A 14,927-nucleotide genomic window follows, 5' to 3' on the forward strand; every position below is an offset into this window, starting at 1 on the left:
TGTTTTTTGTTTTTGTTTTATCTTATCCTATGGACCAAGTTTTTGTGTCCTTAATAGAGCTTGAATGAATGAATGAATGGGTGTTCTGAAACTGGTTATAGTGTATTGTGTGCAATGTGAAATTCTGAGCTTCACATAACAATTTGACATTGAAAAAATAATACATCACTTACTGCCTTAATCTTCAACACAAAACTAAATAGACAAAAGAACAGTATAAAACTGATTTATTTACCATTTACCAGCAGGGCAGCTTTATAAAGCAGCACAAACATGCTGTGGTGCGTACAGACACTCAAGTCAAATAGTACTGTGGAACAAACAAAAACACTTACATGAGAAGATAATAATCAATACAAAATGGGGGAAAAAAACCTTTATGGATACTTAAGGTGTGCGTACAGATTTTATAAACACATAACACCATATTTTACAGTACAGCAAACTACACAGTGCACAGGGCAATGACACTGAATCAGTAACAGTGATTACTGGACAGACACAAGCCAACATTTAATGGGGTTTGTGTGTAATAACAGAATAACTTAAAAAGTTGTGTGGAGAAAACATATAGTAGAGCAAAGAGCAAGCTGCACCTTAAATAGTACATTGATTCTCAAAATTGCACAATATTAACTGACAGCTTTTTTTTTTCTTTTTTTTATTATGATGTGTTTATTGCAGCATGTTATGAGGTTTACATTATGGAGCATGGAGTAACTATGAATGAACTGTGAATATTGCACAGGCACTTAAGTGCAGGTGTTTAGAGGCCCATAAGTAAATATCCTGAGGCTAAAATCACACAGTGGCTACTTATAAATGCTTTCTTAAATTGTATTAATAATGTCTAAAAAAAATAATTGGAATCCTGCCACATTTATTACAACAGGAACATTTTATTTATTGTATCCATTAATGTTATAATGTTTTATCTAATGGTGATATTATCTGTTAATAAATTAACATGGAACATCAGAATAAAGAATATATAGGCTATGTTTAGGGTCCAATGAGAAAGTGAGACCTACACACCAACCTCAACACAATGAAGGTCTTTTTTCAGTAGACATTCTCAGTGTCCAAGAAAGCATGTATACTACACAAAATCTAACTGAAATAGAAAACAAGAAAACATTTATCCAACTAGCTGACACTGCACAATGTGTTCTTAATTCTCTGTGGGAAGATATAAATTACATATGTGCAACCCATAAAAGGAGTGTTGATGACAAGCTTTCTAATAAATTTATAGCAAAACATCTAAATATACTTCTCAGAAGAGAACAAAAATAACTTCTGAGAAATAAATAAAAATTGTCAGTGCTATTAATACAAAAATGCTGGAGTGGACGCTTGTTTGTTCTTCATAGCTGCAGATTTCCTTCAGTGATTTAGATGTTTGTTTTTTTTTCTAATTAATTTCCCTTCATCAAATCTCAATATTCTTTCCCATAAAGTCCTCTTTCATTACACACTATTTCATTTTTCCCCTGAGTTGTATTGTTCCCTCTCTTGGAGTTTTCCTACAGAGACCAAAACACTTCAGTCCTCTGCTCAAATGCTGTTTGTTTTGGCCTGATATAAGCATGGCCAATAAACCTTTAACCATACTTTGGACGCCAGGCCTTCAGAGAACCGCCAGACGCCCACTTGATGTGGAAAATGGCAATGCAGAAATTCATGTTTGATTTTAACATCAGTTCATACGGATGTGCTTGAATAAGTAAGAACAATATGGCAAAATTCATGCAAACTGTCTTTTACAAAGGGTAAGGCTACTGGATGTGGCACTAACATATAAGTAACATATTACTAGGTATATATATATATATATATATATATATATATATATATATATATATATATATATATTTATATTTATTTATTTATTTTTAATTAAGGAATAAAAACACATGGAAAAGAAGAAATGGAGTCACTTCTGCCTCTTATTTAACTTACAGGAGTGTTGCAAATGTTTCTACTACAAAGTGTGAATGAATCAACCTTATGTTCTATTTGCTTGATGTATATTTGGTATTTGATTTGCTTCTTGGTTGGAAAGCACTTAGAGCAGCTACAGATCATGGGTGTTAATGTGACTTTGGTGTTTTGTTATGTTGTCAACCAGAAACCAGATATCCATATTGCCATTTTCCGCCACCAGGTGGAGCTGGTTCATGTCATGCAAAGGTGATGAAATACTGCGATGTGATGCACAAAGAATTCCCATTCAAATGCCCTTCTCATTTAAGTGCTCCTTTCCACTCTAGCTTTCTGCAGATCTAATAAGACTGATGTAATACAAAATGCAGCAGTAAGAGGCAGACTTTTTCATGAAAACACATCTGCATCTTCATCATCTCAAAAGATCTGCAAATAAGGGTTAAGTGGAAAACAAAAGAAGAAAAAGACATTGTGACATGGGACTGTGAGTCATTGGTTTGTTCTACTGCTTGTTACTTTTGGGGGCTAAAGCAGACACCAGGCCAGTCGTAGGTGTCTGGCAGGAAGGAGTCGTAGTCGGTGTTCCACACAGTAGAACGTACAAAAGCGTTCTTGTCCACTGGCTCAGGGTAACGGAATGCCATGCCTTTTGCATAGACGTACTCCATCACCTAAGTGACAAAGAGACAGTTCAGTACTGATTCACAAGAAGAAGCACACAAAAATAAAAGTCCAACAGAAATCGCAAAGATGCAAACATCAACAGAAGTTAGACTAACTTAAAGTAACAGGACAAGTGTGACCTACTGTGTCTAATGCAAGTAATAAAAGAGGCTAAATTTAGGGAGGCATAATTATGATTCTTATGAGCCTCACGGAGTCTATCAAAAAGATAAATATTTTAGCCAAGTATGAGCCCTTAAGTTGTAAGACGTGCCTTGATGGCCATCTGGACCGAGACCTCTCTGATGTTGGAGAGAGGAGGGTAGAGTCTGCCCTCTGCAAGCTCTTTATCTGTCAGCTGCTCTGCAAGAGTCTAGGAAGAGAGGAGAAAAACTTTAAGGTTCAAGGTGGATCTCAACTGTGTAACGCATTCAAGCTAGTGCACAATTCTAACTATAGTGTGTGCAACTGGGAAAGAAATGAAAAATGCATTTAGGAAATCTATATTACTAATATTAAAAGCATGCAAAGGAAAGAACTTTAAATAGAAGTGGGAAATAAATATCTTGCAATTTTCAAGGTTAACTGCACTGTAAAGGGCAAAATGCAGGTCAGTGGCAGGAAGCAACACAGATGGAAAAAGTACAAAGCAGGATCAGCCTTTCTAAAAGCTCCTCATCTGTTAGATGTTATGCCAGAGTCTAGAAAGAGAGGAACAGGAGACATCAAACATTACAGAGGGGTCAGAAGATATACAGCAAATGCATGTATGATATTTAGCAACAAAGAGCAGGATGGGCTGAGAGAGCGGAAAAGACAGAGGATCGATGCTGAAATACTATGAAGATGGTCCAGACCTTTGCAGCCTCTAAGAATACTGTGTCACTAATATGTCTGACTCCACTCAGGATAACAGCCAGGGCCACACCTGCAACACACAGCATGGAATTTAATCCTTGCAGGTCAGGTATATTTACTCAGAATATTCATATTATGTTTCTTTTTACCTGGGAAGATGTAAGCATTATTCCCTTGTCCAGGAGTGAACACACGGCCGTCGTTAAGGGTTACTGCACCAAATGGACTGCCACTGGCAAAAAGACATCTACCCTGTGGTAAAGAATGATGGACATGGGGTACAATTAGGTCAAGCAGGAGATTTTTGAATGTTTTATGTTGGACTCAGTCATTAAGAAAACAAAGACCAAGAGAGAAAACAGGGAAACACTGTACATCAGTCAGTGTGTAGGCGTCCTCCGCTGTGCACTCTGCTTTAATGGTTGGGTTACTCAGGGCAAAGATGATTGGCCGCTCATTCAGAGTTCCCATGGCTTTGAGGACATCATGGGTGAATAGTCTTCCAGCGCCTGACACGCCTGACAGAGAATGAGAAAAGACAGTGTTGCCTTGCATAAAAGCATAGAAATAACATTGTGCCAATTATTTTCCACGTTTGATACATGTATGTAATTAAGATTTAGATTCAGACTACTTTATTAATACCCTAAGGGCAATTCAGTTCACAGTTACCCTGCCTTATTGGATGTCTAAACAATTAGGGACAAATAAACAAATCCAAAACATTCATAGCAGCATATGACAGCCACATACATACACATTCACCTGTGACTACCCACAATGCCTAATGTTTTAAAGTAGGCACATGTATCTATAAGCTATGTCTACTTTAAAAAAAAAAAATTCTCTCTTTTCTATTTTCTGTTGGCTCAGTTATTATTTTTGTATATCACAGATTTGTTACAGTTTGTACTTAATTGATATTCTACTGCACAGAGACTTTGTTATAATGTTCTTTTTCCTGCTGTTGCGCTCTCTCAGAGGGCCTTGGGGTTGGTTTGGGCATGGGGGAAAATTATTTAAAAGGCAATGTATAATGTATGCACTGTAATTCTACTTCTTTGTATGTACCGCTGGATTGCTCAAAAAACATAAATTAAAATAAGAAAAGAAATAACATTGTGCACTAATGCGAACAAGAATTATGGCAAGAACCTCAGAAACATACTTATGCATGACCTCAGCCATTATTTTACTTAAACTACAGAAAAATAAAACACACATTTCAAATTCTATAAAGGAAGTTTAAACTGCATACATAAAGTGAGAAGTGTCCTACCTATGATAGCTGTGGGTTTGATGGTGTTGACAGCATCCAGGAAGCTCTGTACATTTCCTGGACTGTCGTGGACAAATGCCTCCTGGTTAGCATCAGTCTCCTGGGGTCTATCCTAGAACCGCATACAAGGATTAATAAAAATACAGTAAAACCATCAAAAACTAAAAAAAATACTGCATGTTCTGATCACTAACCTTTACTAATAACCCATGTTTGTCATACATCCAGATTTTTTTTCTGGCCTCTGCTTGAGTCATCCCCGACTCCATCATGGCCATGACAATCAGATTGGCAATACCAAGAGCAGCCTGTAGAGAAACGACTGCATTAAACAAGACATTTGATGTGTGGTATTAGATGATAGTTTCACAGCAACACTATGACCCTCTATGTATAGTAAATGGATGAGTAGTTCCAGTAATGTTGCTTTACACATCCATTCAAAGGTGTTTTCTTTAGAAGTCAGCTTTTTTTTTTTTATCTGTAGTACCATTCACAGCTAGCAGGGGGCAGTGTTACTCCTAAGATACATTTCTTTGCTTTTAAAATCTTCAATATGAGGGCTTTCATCAGCCAAAGCACAGATTTCTTTCATTTCCCATGCATGAAGGAATACAGTTTACCTCTCCAGCTCCCAGGAAGAGCACCCGATGTTCGGTGATGGGTTTGCCAACAGCTCTCTGTGCCGCTAACAAACCAGCAAGAGCTACAGAGGCAGTGCCTGGAAAAGTAAACAAGACAGAAAAATTCAATTGCATATACAAAACCAAGTCAATGTTTCTCTAAGGTCAGATGGCTAAAATTATTCTCTGTTTATCTCATAAAAATACATCTGGATGAGTGGGCAAAAAACTGTGTCATTTCAATTTAATCATAATCTAATTTTTATTAAATTGTGAAGCTTCTTAACTCAGTTAAGAGATGAGTCAAGAGGTGAATGCTGTTACACATATAAATTATACAGATATTTAAAAAAAAAAAATGGTGACCTTTTGCTCTTAATGTAATTACCAGAATGGTTTTACAGTGATCTGTGTGTGTGTGTATGTGTGTGTGTATGTGTGTGTGTGTGTTTGTATATGGACCTTGAATATCATCATTGAACGTGCAGTATTTCTCCCTGTATTTCCTAAGGAAACGGAAGGCATTGTGGTTCCCAAAGTCCTCAAATTGGATCAGTGTGTCCTGTCCATATTTGTCCACCACCGCTTCCATGAACTCATCGATCAGATCATCGTACGCTTGGGAACGGTCTCGTTTCTGGTACAGGCCCATGTACAGAGGATCTTTGAGGAGAGTCTGGGTTGGAGAGCAGAGGCGAACTTTAAAAAAAAAAAACATAACATGGCTTCCACTTTCATAACATTCCTCATACTATTCACACATACTTACAGAATAAATAAAACAAACAGAGCCGTCTTACCTCATTGTCTGTACCGACATCTATCACCACTGGCAGACACTTCTCAGGTCTGATTCCTGCACAGGCAGTGTAGAGGCAGAGTTTTCCTACAGGGATGCCCATGCCATAAACGCCCAGGTCACCTAATCCTAAAATACGCTCTCCATCAGTCACTACTACAGCCTTACAGAAAAAAAGGAGGGTAGAAAAAGTTCTATAAGGCAGAGATGCTGCAGATGGGCATAAGTGAACTGCTATGAGAGAAATGCGTGGAATGTGTCAATGTGACTCAAAGACTAAATAGCAAAATGTTAAAATGTGAGTACTCACTGCCACACTGGTCTCTGGCCAGTTGTCTATGATGGAGCGAACGTGTCCTCTGTCTCGGATGGAGATGAACAAACCTCTAAATAGACAAAGACAATAGAAAGTAGCAAAATATGTCTACATCGTGCATGTATGACACTGATTTAGAATGTGTTAAAGTGCTCAACATTATTTTGGACGAATTTACTTGGTCTTACTTGGGTCTTCTAAAAATATGTCCATACTGTGTACAGGCCAGTCCTACTGTGGGAGTGTAGACTATTGGCATCAGTTCTTCTATGTCTTCCATTAAAACTCTATAGAAGAGTCTCTCATTTCTTTCCTGGATGCCCATTAAGTAGACGTATCTGTAGGAAACAGAATGGAAAGAAACAGAACAGGCAGAAGTACATTAAGAATACAGAAATAAATAATGGATTTATGCAGCGATATTCAATATTCTGAAGCATTTACCTGACTGTCTTTAATTCTATTTTCTGCATTTTTATCTACTTTTATGTTCCAGGAAGCAATGTAGTTTTTTTTTTTTCCCAGCGCTGTGGATAATTAATCATTTTAATTGTTTTCTGGCTACATGAAATGACAAGACTTGACTCCAAAAAACTGAATGTCAAATATAACTGTGGAAACATTATTAATAGACTGTATTACAAGGAGTTCATGGGTTATATTTAGATCTTTTGTTTGAGCGGGACAGATCGCCCAAAAAAAAGTCATGATTTTCACCTTCCAGAGAGCAAAACCTTATTTAATTAGATTTCTTTCCAAGCCTTATTTCTATGTTGTTGTCCATTTTGTTTTTACCCTTAATGCTACGATTTGCTGCTTTTATGATACGTTCATAACACATGCATACAGATATATAAGTTTATTACAACTATTAAAATCAAAACTATACGGACACTGCTGAGGTACTGTACAAACAAATATATCCTATATCCTTACTTTTCTAATGGGTCTGTCATTTTCTTTAGATTATTCTGAAAACGCATGGCTTGAGTGTCTTGAGTCTCCACTTTGGGAGGCAAGAGCCCATGTATTCCCAAAATCTGCCGTTCCTGTAATGAGAAGGCCATGCCCTGAAGAGAGAAACAAAAAGAACAAACATGTGAGTAAAGACAAAGGAAGGCTAATATATTTATCATTTGTCAAATTGCCAAATCCTATGTTTTGTACCTTGTTAATATTCAGCACAATGTCTTATCACTTATTGTAGGAAGAGTGCATTTAATTATTTCTTGCAGTATTAATGTCTAACATATCCATTCAACTGCAATATTTAAAATATTTTGCATATTCCCCTAAATTAAATTATATTGTTAAGGTACATCAGGACCTTCAGGAAATGACAAATCAATACTTATTCTGTTAAAAAATGTGTATGCTCTTTGCAATACAGATATCACTGGCACCATGTTCATGTGTGTATAGTAGCATATAGTAGGAGTGTTTAGACAGCCAAGTAATAGTGGCCAGATGAAAGTAACTATGCAATATCTTACAACAGAAGAACATGATTTCAGAGAGGGGAGTAGCCCTAAAGAAGCCAATAGTGAACACTCTGAGTAGAAACACCCCATCTATTAAAATAATGTATGGTGGGAGGTGAGAGAGGGGCGCAAAAGGGTTTTCACGCTCCTGGAATGTATGCCTGTAGGTTTTGTAGCTCTGCCTTGAATGAAATACGGACATGACACATGGAGGCCATAATGTTTGGGGCTAGAGAAGGGGAAGGGAAAGGGGAAGGGAGGGGCTGGGTGATGAAGGCTGGGGGCTCCCCTTGGCAAAACGCTGAGTCATGCTGATAGAGCATTTCCCTTCACTCAGTTCCACAACTCAGTTCCTCTCGTTTCTCACATTATGCAACATGCTGTAAATTTCTAAACTTGAAAACTTAGAAATAAATGTTAATATGCAAACAAAGCCTCTTAATCTATAAACAGTTGAATGCATATATCCTATATCTCCATTTGGATGTACTACACTATTTGAGTTTGTACTTCTATTTATTAAATCGTGAAAGACACTTTTTAAAGATCCATAAAAAAACAAATAAATAAAAACATTTCGCCTTTTACCTTCAGTTTCAAGTCTGAGTAAATCTAGTCTAAGTCCGGTAATATCTATCTAATAAATTGTCCTTAAGGTGACATAAAATAAATCATATTGAAAAAAATAATAATCTCACAAAATATGCTTAAAATTGTTTCACAAAGAAATGCATTTTTGCTCAACTACAACCTCTGCTGATGAAGTTTATTGATTATTATGTGTAATAACGACACAGTGTACACTGACAGTCAAAACAATGAAGAGTGTTTTTTCTTAATGTGACTGTCAGGAAGGAAAAAGTATAAGGTTTTGACCCTTAGGCTGATTAGACTACACCTGAACAGTGAATAGGAGTAAAAAGTCAGTTGGGATGAAGGTGCAGTAGATATGTAGCTGGTGTCAGTGTGTATGTAAACACACTGAATCATAAAAGCACTAGCCTGCTGCTGGTTTACATGGAGCCAGGAATGTTTATTTTTAGCACAATATGGGTAGTCTAGTTTTAGTTGAGCATAGCTCTCACTAAGCGACACCTCCGAGTTTCTCCCAGAGGCTCTCTTCTCATGTTACAAATGTCACTTGCAGACAGAAATGTTACTGGTATTTACGGAAGTGAATGAGATCAACTTAAATTGTGAGCTGAAGTCTCCTCTTTCAGGGGTGATTTGACACTAACGGGTGTGTTTTCATTTACATGGCAATGGTTTATTTGTACATTTTTACAAATGCAAAAGAAGTCCAAAGTCCTTCACATAAGACACAACAGATGCTGGGTGTGTGTGGGCAAATATCCAATGAGTACAACTAGTGTATTTTAGAAACTTTAGAAATAATTAGAATTACATTAGCCAGAGTTAAACATATCACCAAAATACATTCATGCAAAATTCAGATCCATTCAAATGCAACATTTAAAGCAATTCCTCCTTCTAATACACTGTGTAAAAATAAAACAGAAGAACATATGTGTTAGATAGATTAAAATGACACTGGGAGGGGATAATGTATTTGTCTGATTTACTGGTACCAGACTATGTACACATTATTAGTACTGGCACAAGTTGGCCCCATTATTGACAGACGGCAGCAGGCCTCTCACTTAGAGTTACTGATTCTGAAGATAATAGCAGAAAAAACACAACTAAACTCTTAAATTCAGTTTTTAAAATCCAGTTCTCTTATTACCAAGAATATTATGAGAAAATCTTGAGTGCATTAAACAATTAACTAGTTTCCATTATCTTGTGTTACTTAGTGTAAACAAAATAATCTTGCACAAACATCTTAATTGTGAGATTAATGATCTTGTGTGCGCAAATGGGCTTTTTAAGTTTCACTAGTATGTCAATATAAGGAAATGATGGACCCTGCTTACAAAGGATGTGATTCCTTACTGTTCAATAAAGAAACATACATTTTGGAAAAAGCAAATAAGTGGGGCAAACAGACTTTTAAGGCAATATTTGGTGGCATTTGTTGTTTATTTAAAATATTGTGCAAAGAATCAATTAGCTTCTCCTAAAAATATATGTCGATTGTTCCAAACCTCCGTGTCACTTTCCAACTCTCTCACTACAACACAGCTCTATCATTATTATTCTGGGATATAAATAGAAATACTGTCACCTCAAGGAGACAATTCCATTTCAGGCATTGACATTAGACATAGTGATGTGGGGAAGGCACACCGTTTATATTTACTGAAATCTGTTCAATATATATACTCTGCATAATATTTACTTCTCATGTAGTAACTAATCTACATCATGCTGACAAGAGATTGTAGAAAAAAAATACTTATGACCAGAATCAGAATATCTTTATTGTCATTGTTCCATGTACAATGAAACAAATACCAGTAGCACCATCTACTTGATCATGTCCTTACAAACACATCGTCCACTCACCTTGTTGGTACGAGGGTTGAGCATGAGGGGTTTGCCCTTTTCTTTGGTGTGTGCCCATCTGCAGGCAGAAACACAAGGCCTCAGGGACAGAGTTGTCCTCAGTCTGGATAACATGATGGGCTGAAGGGGGAAAGCTGCTGAGGAAGGAAGGAAAGAAAAAAAAATGTTGAAAATTAAGAGCAGGTATTCTGGAAAAAAGTTGTCTAGTTTACATGACTTCTTCAGGCTTCTGCCAGTTCTCAAGGCTGAATTATATTTCAGGGATAAGTGTGATTATATACTTTAGAGGTCATAATCATAAAACTAATTTTATTACAGAAGGAATCCCACAAGACTCAGTAAGACAAGAAAAAGCATGTTATCCAATGTAAACTTTCATATAGTGCATGTGAATTTACTTCATGGTGTCCACAGGTTGTTGGAGTTATTGCACTGAAGCCTGAATCATAACCCTTCCATGACCTTTAGACTTATGACATCATGAGCGCTTCTCACACTTTGGTACAATATTAGGCTTTATCATCAATGTACACTGTCAGCGTACTGACACTGCATGCCTTCACCCATTCTCACACTCAAAAATACTGACAGTAATGGAAAGTTATTAATCTTGCTGTGGACCGGTTTAGTGCGTGATCTGAGAAACAAAGTCTCACAAAGATTATCATAATCCTTTCCCCAATAAGCTTCACAAGAGGAGAAGGAAGCGTAATCAGTCCACAGATGAGTAAAGATTATAAAACGTGCAAGGCCTGCATCCCTGTGATTTCTAATAATTTGTGATTGAACCAGACAAACAAACAAGCTTACAAAATGTTTTCTGACTGCTGAGTTTCTCTGCCGTATGACCACTATTGTTGCACTTCATACAAGGCCCCTACCCTACATTCCACTTCTGTTTGCAGTCTTGAATAGTATCTTCATTGTAAACGTTATGTCATGCATGTGACCCATGATTCACTGAAATACGGTGCAGTGATCAGAGCAGGAAGAGACTGGTTGGAGACGATTAGGAGCAGCTTTATTCCTGCTAGTGATAGTTACTCTAGTAAAAAGGGCAACACAAACTGTAATAACAACTGTACTGTAAATAAATACTGCCTTCTGAAACACTTGAAGAGACAAAACTTATCATATTTGCCACATATGATACACAGAATTTTCTATCTAATTTACATCGCTGAAACATCCAAGCAAAGCAGCTACAGCCACTATCATTTTTCTAGTCACTGCACATTACTGTTAAGGGAAAAATTAATTGTTCATGCAGACTAAATCAATCTTAACAATATAACTGAAAATGATGATGAATGACATTAGATGTTAAGCTCTGACCAAGAGGAAATGAGAGTGGAAGTGTAAGCAACTTATATAGGGAACCGCAACATGACCATTACAGACATGAGCATTACTACATGCAGTTTCTATTTTAGCTCATGAACTTCTGTGACCATGGCTGGCAGAGCTCCAGAGGAAACTGCTTTGAAATGCAATATACATGTTTGAACCTACAGTCCTCAGCGGTCATCTGCTAAAAAGAATAAAAATTATGCCCTTATAAAGGCAAAAGAATGAAAAACAGAACTCCTCCAAATGATGTTATGACCTGGAATACTGTATATCTGTGCTCAGGTGGTTTAAGTTAATGCAGCACAAGAGCACTCATCTGTGCTGTCAGTGTTCATGTCCCCTCATTCCTCATCACCCATACCACATTATTGAAATAACAATGTATTTTAAATCTTTTTCTCACTGTTTGTTTATTCACAATATACTAATACATAATATAACCTTGAATATTTTCCACTACCTACTATGGTGTTAAAAAACAGGCTTCAACGAGGCACTGAAGTTTGTTCATGTGCATTCGACCAAAACATTTAATCTGAGAGAACACATTCACAGCCAGCTAACTGAGTGTGGCTCAATAATAACTGCTCCTCTCTAAGAAACATTACCTAGAAGGCAGAGTTACCCAAGGACTAAACAGAGAATCACAAACTATCAACAGGCAGTCGATATTTAGTTCTCTTTTCATTTCATATTCAGAAAATGAGTCTGCCATGATAAAACCCCTTTGAATTTTTTATCACTTTGGTGGCTTCAATAACAGAGCTCACATTAGCCCGGTCTTTGATATAGAAGAAACACTGAGCACTTGTTCATTTCACTCCAGAATTAATCAGCACATAAACTCCAGGGAATCATCCCTGATATTGTCTGTAATAGCTTGTTTGATGCCAACTGACTGCCAAGTAGTAGAGGGATTCTGGCACAGGAAGAGATACTAGCCAGCTTTGTATCAGTGTTGAGACAACCGTTGTAATTGCACTACCTGGATACATAACACAGCCTTCCTAATTGATACTAAAATCTATCTTGTCTTACAATTCCCATGTGATTCCCTCAATGCAAAAACAGCCATGAATAAAAAATACAGCATACTGAAATGAGTGACAAGAAATGCAGCTGACAGGACAATAATCACTCTTTTGAAATTAAACCCTGGTGTGCTAAGAGGATATTGGATATTCCACTTCTTGTTTCTCGCAATGACACAGTACAGTCTGTCCAGACTGAAGCCCTTCATTATAGAGTCTGTAAGAGGCACTGCTGAATACTTCACTGACAGAGAAAAATCACTCATCTTCACTGTGTACATAATGCAGTACCAACAGTACCAACACACCTACATATAGGCTTTGATTTATTCTTTTTATGGTCTGATTGACGGGATATATTAGGATCAAAGTACATTAGTACAGAGCAACACTGTCCTCATAGTTTCAGTAGTAATATGGAGTGATAGTGTAATTATGATTCCTCAAAATGACAGATAACCATTATTTACAGTCACAGAAAAGCTTGGCGTGTCTTTAATGACAGGTGTGTCTCACACACACATACTTGTTGATCTTGTTTCTGTATTTCTAGTCATTGTCTGGTGAGTAAGAACCATAGTCCATTGAAAGCCACTGGTGCCAGAGTGTCAAACCTATGGCCCAGGGGTCAAAACCAGCCCACCAAAGGGTCCAATCCATGCATTCACAAAGAGCAAATTGTACACTGATGTTATTAACAGTCAAGGGCATTATTTATATGCATTTATTTTACTGGTTTAAACCACGTTGGGCTGTATGGGGCACTTGAACTAAAATGAATCTGACACCCCTGTACTGGTGAAACAAGGTTTTAGATCCTTAAACTTTGCAAAAATACCAATACCACTCTAGGAAAATACTCAACAACAGGTAAAATGGGTAGCTTCAAAACCTTGCTTACTTACTAAAAACTATTACCAGAAACTCAACTTAAAGAGAAGGAAAAGTAGTTAATGTGCTGTAAAATGGCTCATATCAATGTTTTGCTATGTAATAGTAAATCATTGAAATTGACATAATGGTTTTAAATTAATAGGAAATATTTAATGCTATCTATTCTGATTGTTTAAGTATACTTGTCCATTCATTACATGTGCTGCAAATGTAATGAATGAACATTATATTTAACCAAATTATTTAGCAGGCTAGCTACGTTTATGTTATTACTGAGAGTAACGGTACCTGCTAGGATGGAAAAGTACTTTACCATTACTACATCTGTTTTTAAAGATGGAAGTGGGAGAAGGGATGCCATTACACGTGTGAATATATGACAGCTGTATTTTCAGAAAAAAAAAAAAAAATCACAGGCCGTATCTGAAAACAAACTGTCACAACAAATCGCTAGAGCAGTGAGCTAATTACTTAGCCTAGCATTCTAACAAACAACCAGAAATAAACAGCCGCTATCACACAGCTACAGGCTAACACTCTGCTAGCAAAGAAGTTAAACACAACGATGCTCATACTTCAGAGACTTTTTCAGTAAAGAAGCCGCACACGATAAATCTAAGCCTACAGAGAAAATGGTTGTCAGTGCTTGTGAATTTTCTTGAAACTGACTCCAACACGCAACACTTTTTAATCCTGATCAGCCGCACGCTGTCATTCATTGAGTCCCTCGTGAATGTCGTTTAATTCTTGGCACGAAAAAAAGGAAGTTACCGTTAGCTCGACTGACTCACCCTGGGATGATGTAATCCTGTAGTTCCGTCTTCTGAAAATGTTACGGTTTATAAAGCATATTCCTCTAGTATTTAGGACGTGACAGCTGGGGTTTCACCTCTCGGTTTGTCCCTTGACAGCAGCTGCTTAAGATGCAGTAAGTGTAGCGGTGGAGAGGAGACACTCAACGGGCACTGAGCGAGAGCCGGCTGACCAATCACAGGCCGGGATTCCCTTACAGGGTACCGTAAACACAGACCCGGAGCATTTACCGTAGTTACTGTAAATGCAGATTCCGACATTTCTGCAGAGTTTCTCCTCACCTGGCTGTAATTGGTAGGGTTTTTCAAAATAAAAAAAAAAGGTGTGTGTGTATGTGTGTGTGTGTGTGTGTGTGTGTGTGTACAGACATATTAACTGTAGGGTTTTTCAACAATAAAAAGCCT

The 14,927-nt window shown here is 37.2% G+C and overlaps 1 protein-coding gene across 4 annotated transcripts; it reads right to left on the reverse strand.

The window, feature by feature from the left end:
- Positions 1-1,897: 1,897 nt before the first annotated feature.
- On the reverse strand, positions 1,898-14,667 carry me2 (malic enzyme 2, NAD(+)-dependent, mitochondrial). 4 transcript variants are annotated; one of them, XM_030143932.1, is made up of 15 exons: positions 14,502-14,666; positions 10,436-10,569; positions 7,422-7,555; positions 6,674-6,823; positions 6,480-6,555; positions 6,171-6,332; positions 5,833-6,046; positions 5,371-5,468; positions 4,942-5,055; positions 4,748-4,859; positions 3,844-3,986; positions 3,618-3,720; positions 3,468-3,538; positions 2,885-2,983; positions 1,898-2,618 (listed from the first exon to the last, which is right to left on the reverse strand). In XM_030143932.1, the coding sequence occupies exons 2-15, from the start codon at positions 10,547-10,549 to the stop codon at positions 2,460-2,462; spliced, it is 1,749 nt and encodes a 582-aa protein (XP_029999792.1). In that variant the 5' UTR covers positions 10,550-10,569; positions 14,502-14,666; the 3' UTR covers positions 1,898-2,459. The 4 variants fall into 4 exon arrangements, with proteins under 4 accessions (XP_029999792.1, XP_029999791.1, XP_029999793.1 ...); XM_030143931.1 differs by having other exon boundaries at positions 10,436-10,572; XM_030143933.1 differs by lacking the exon at positions 14,502-14,666 and adding an exon at positions 13,664-13,674.
- Positions 14,668-14,927: the final 260 nt, after the last annotated feature.

Source organism: Sphaeramia orbicularis, chromosome 9, assembly GCF_902148855.1.
Source record: "Sphaeramia orbicularis chromosome 9, fSphaOr1.1, whole genome shotgun sequence".
Lineage (NCBI taxonomy): Eukaryota > Metazoa > Chordata > Actinopteri > Kurtiformes > Apogonidae > Sphaeramia > Sphaeramia orbicularis.

What these genes read in the sequence shown, in the direction of transcription:
- me2 (XM_030143932.1), bottom strand. Translation starts at nt 10,549, where the DNA reads ATGTTATCCAGACTGAGGACAACTCTGTCCCTGAGGCCTTGTGTTTCT. An exon ending in GTTCAATGATGATATTCAAG is followed by an intron (nt 5,469 to 5,832) that starts GTCCATATACAA and finishes TTACTTTTCCAG; the next exon opens with GCACTGCCTCTGTAGCTCTT. An exon ending in TAATGCTTACATCTTCCCAG is followed by an intron (nt 3,539 to 3,617) that starts GTAAAAAGAAAC and finishes TGTGTGTTGCAG; the next exon opens with GTGTGGCCCTGGCTGTTATC.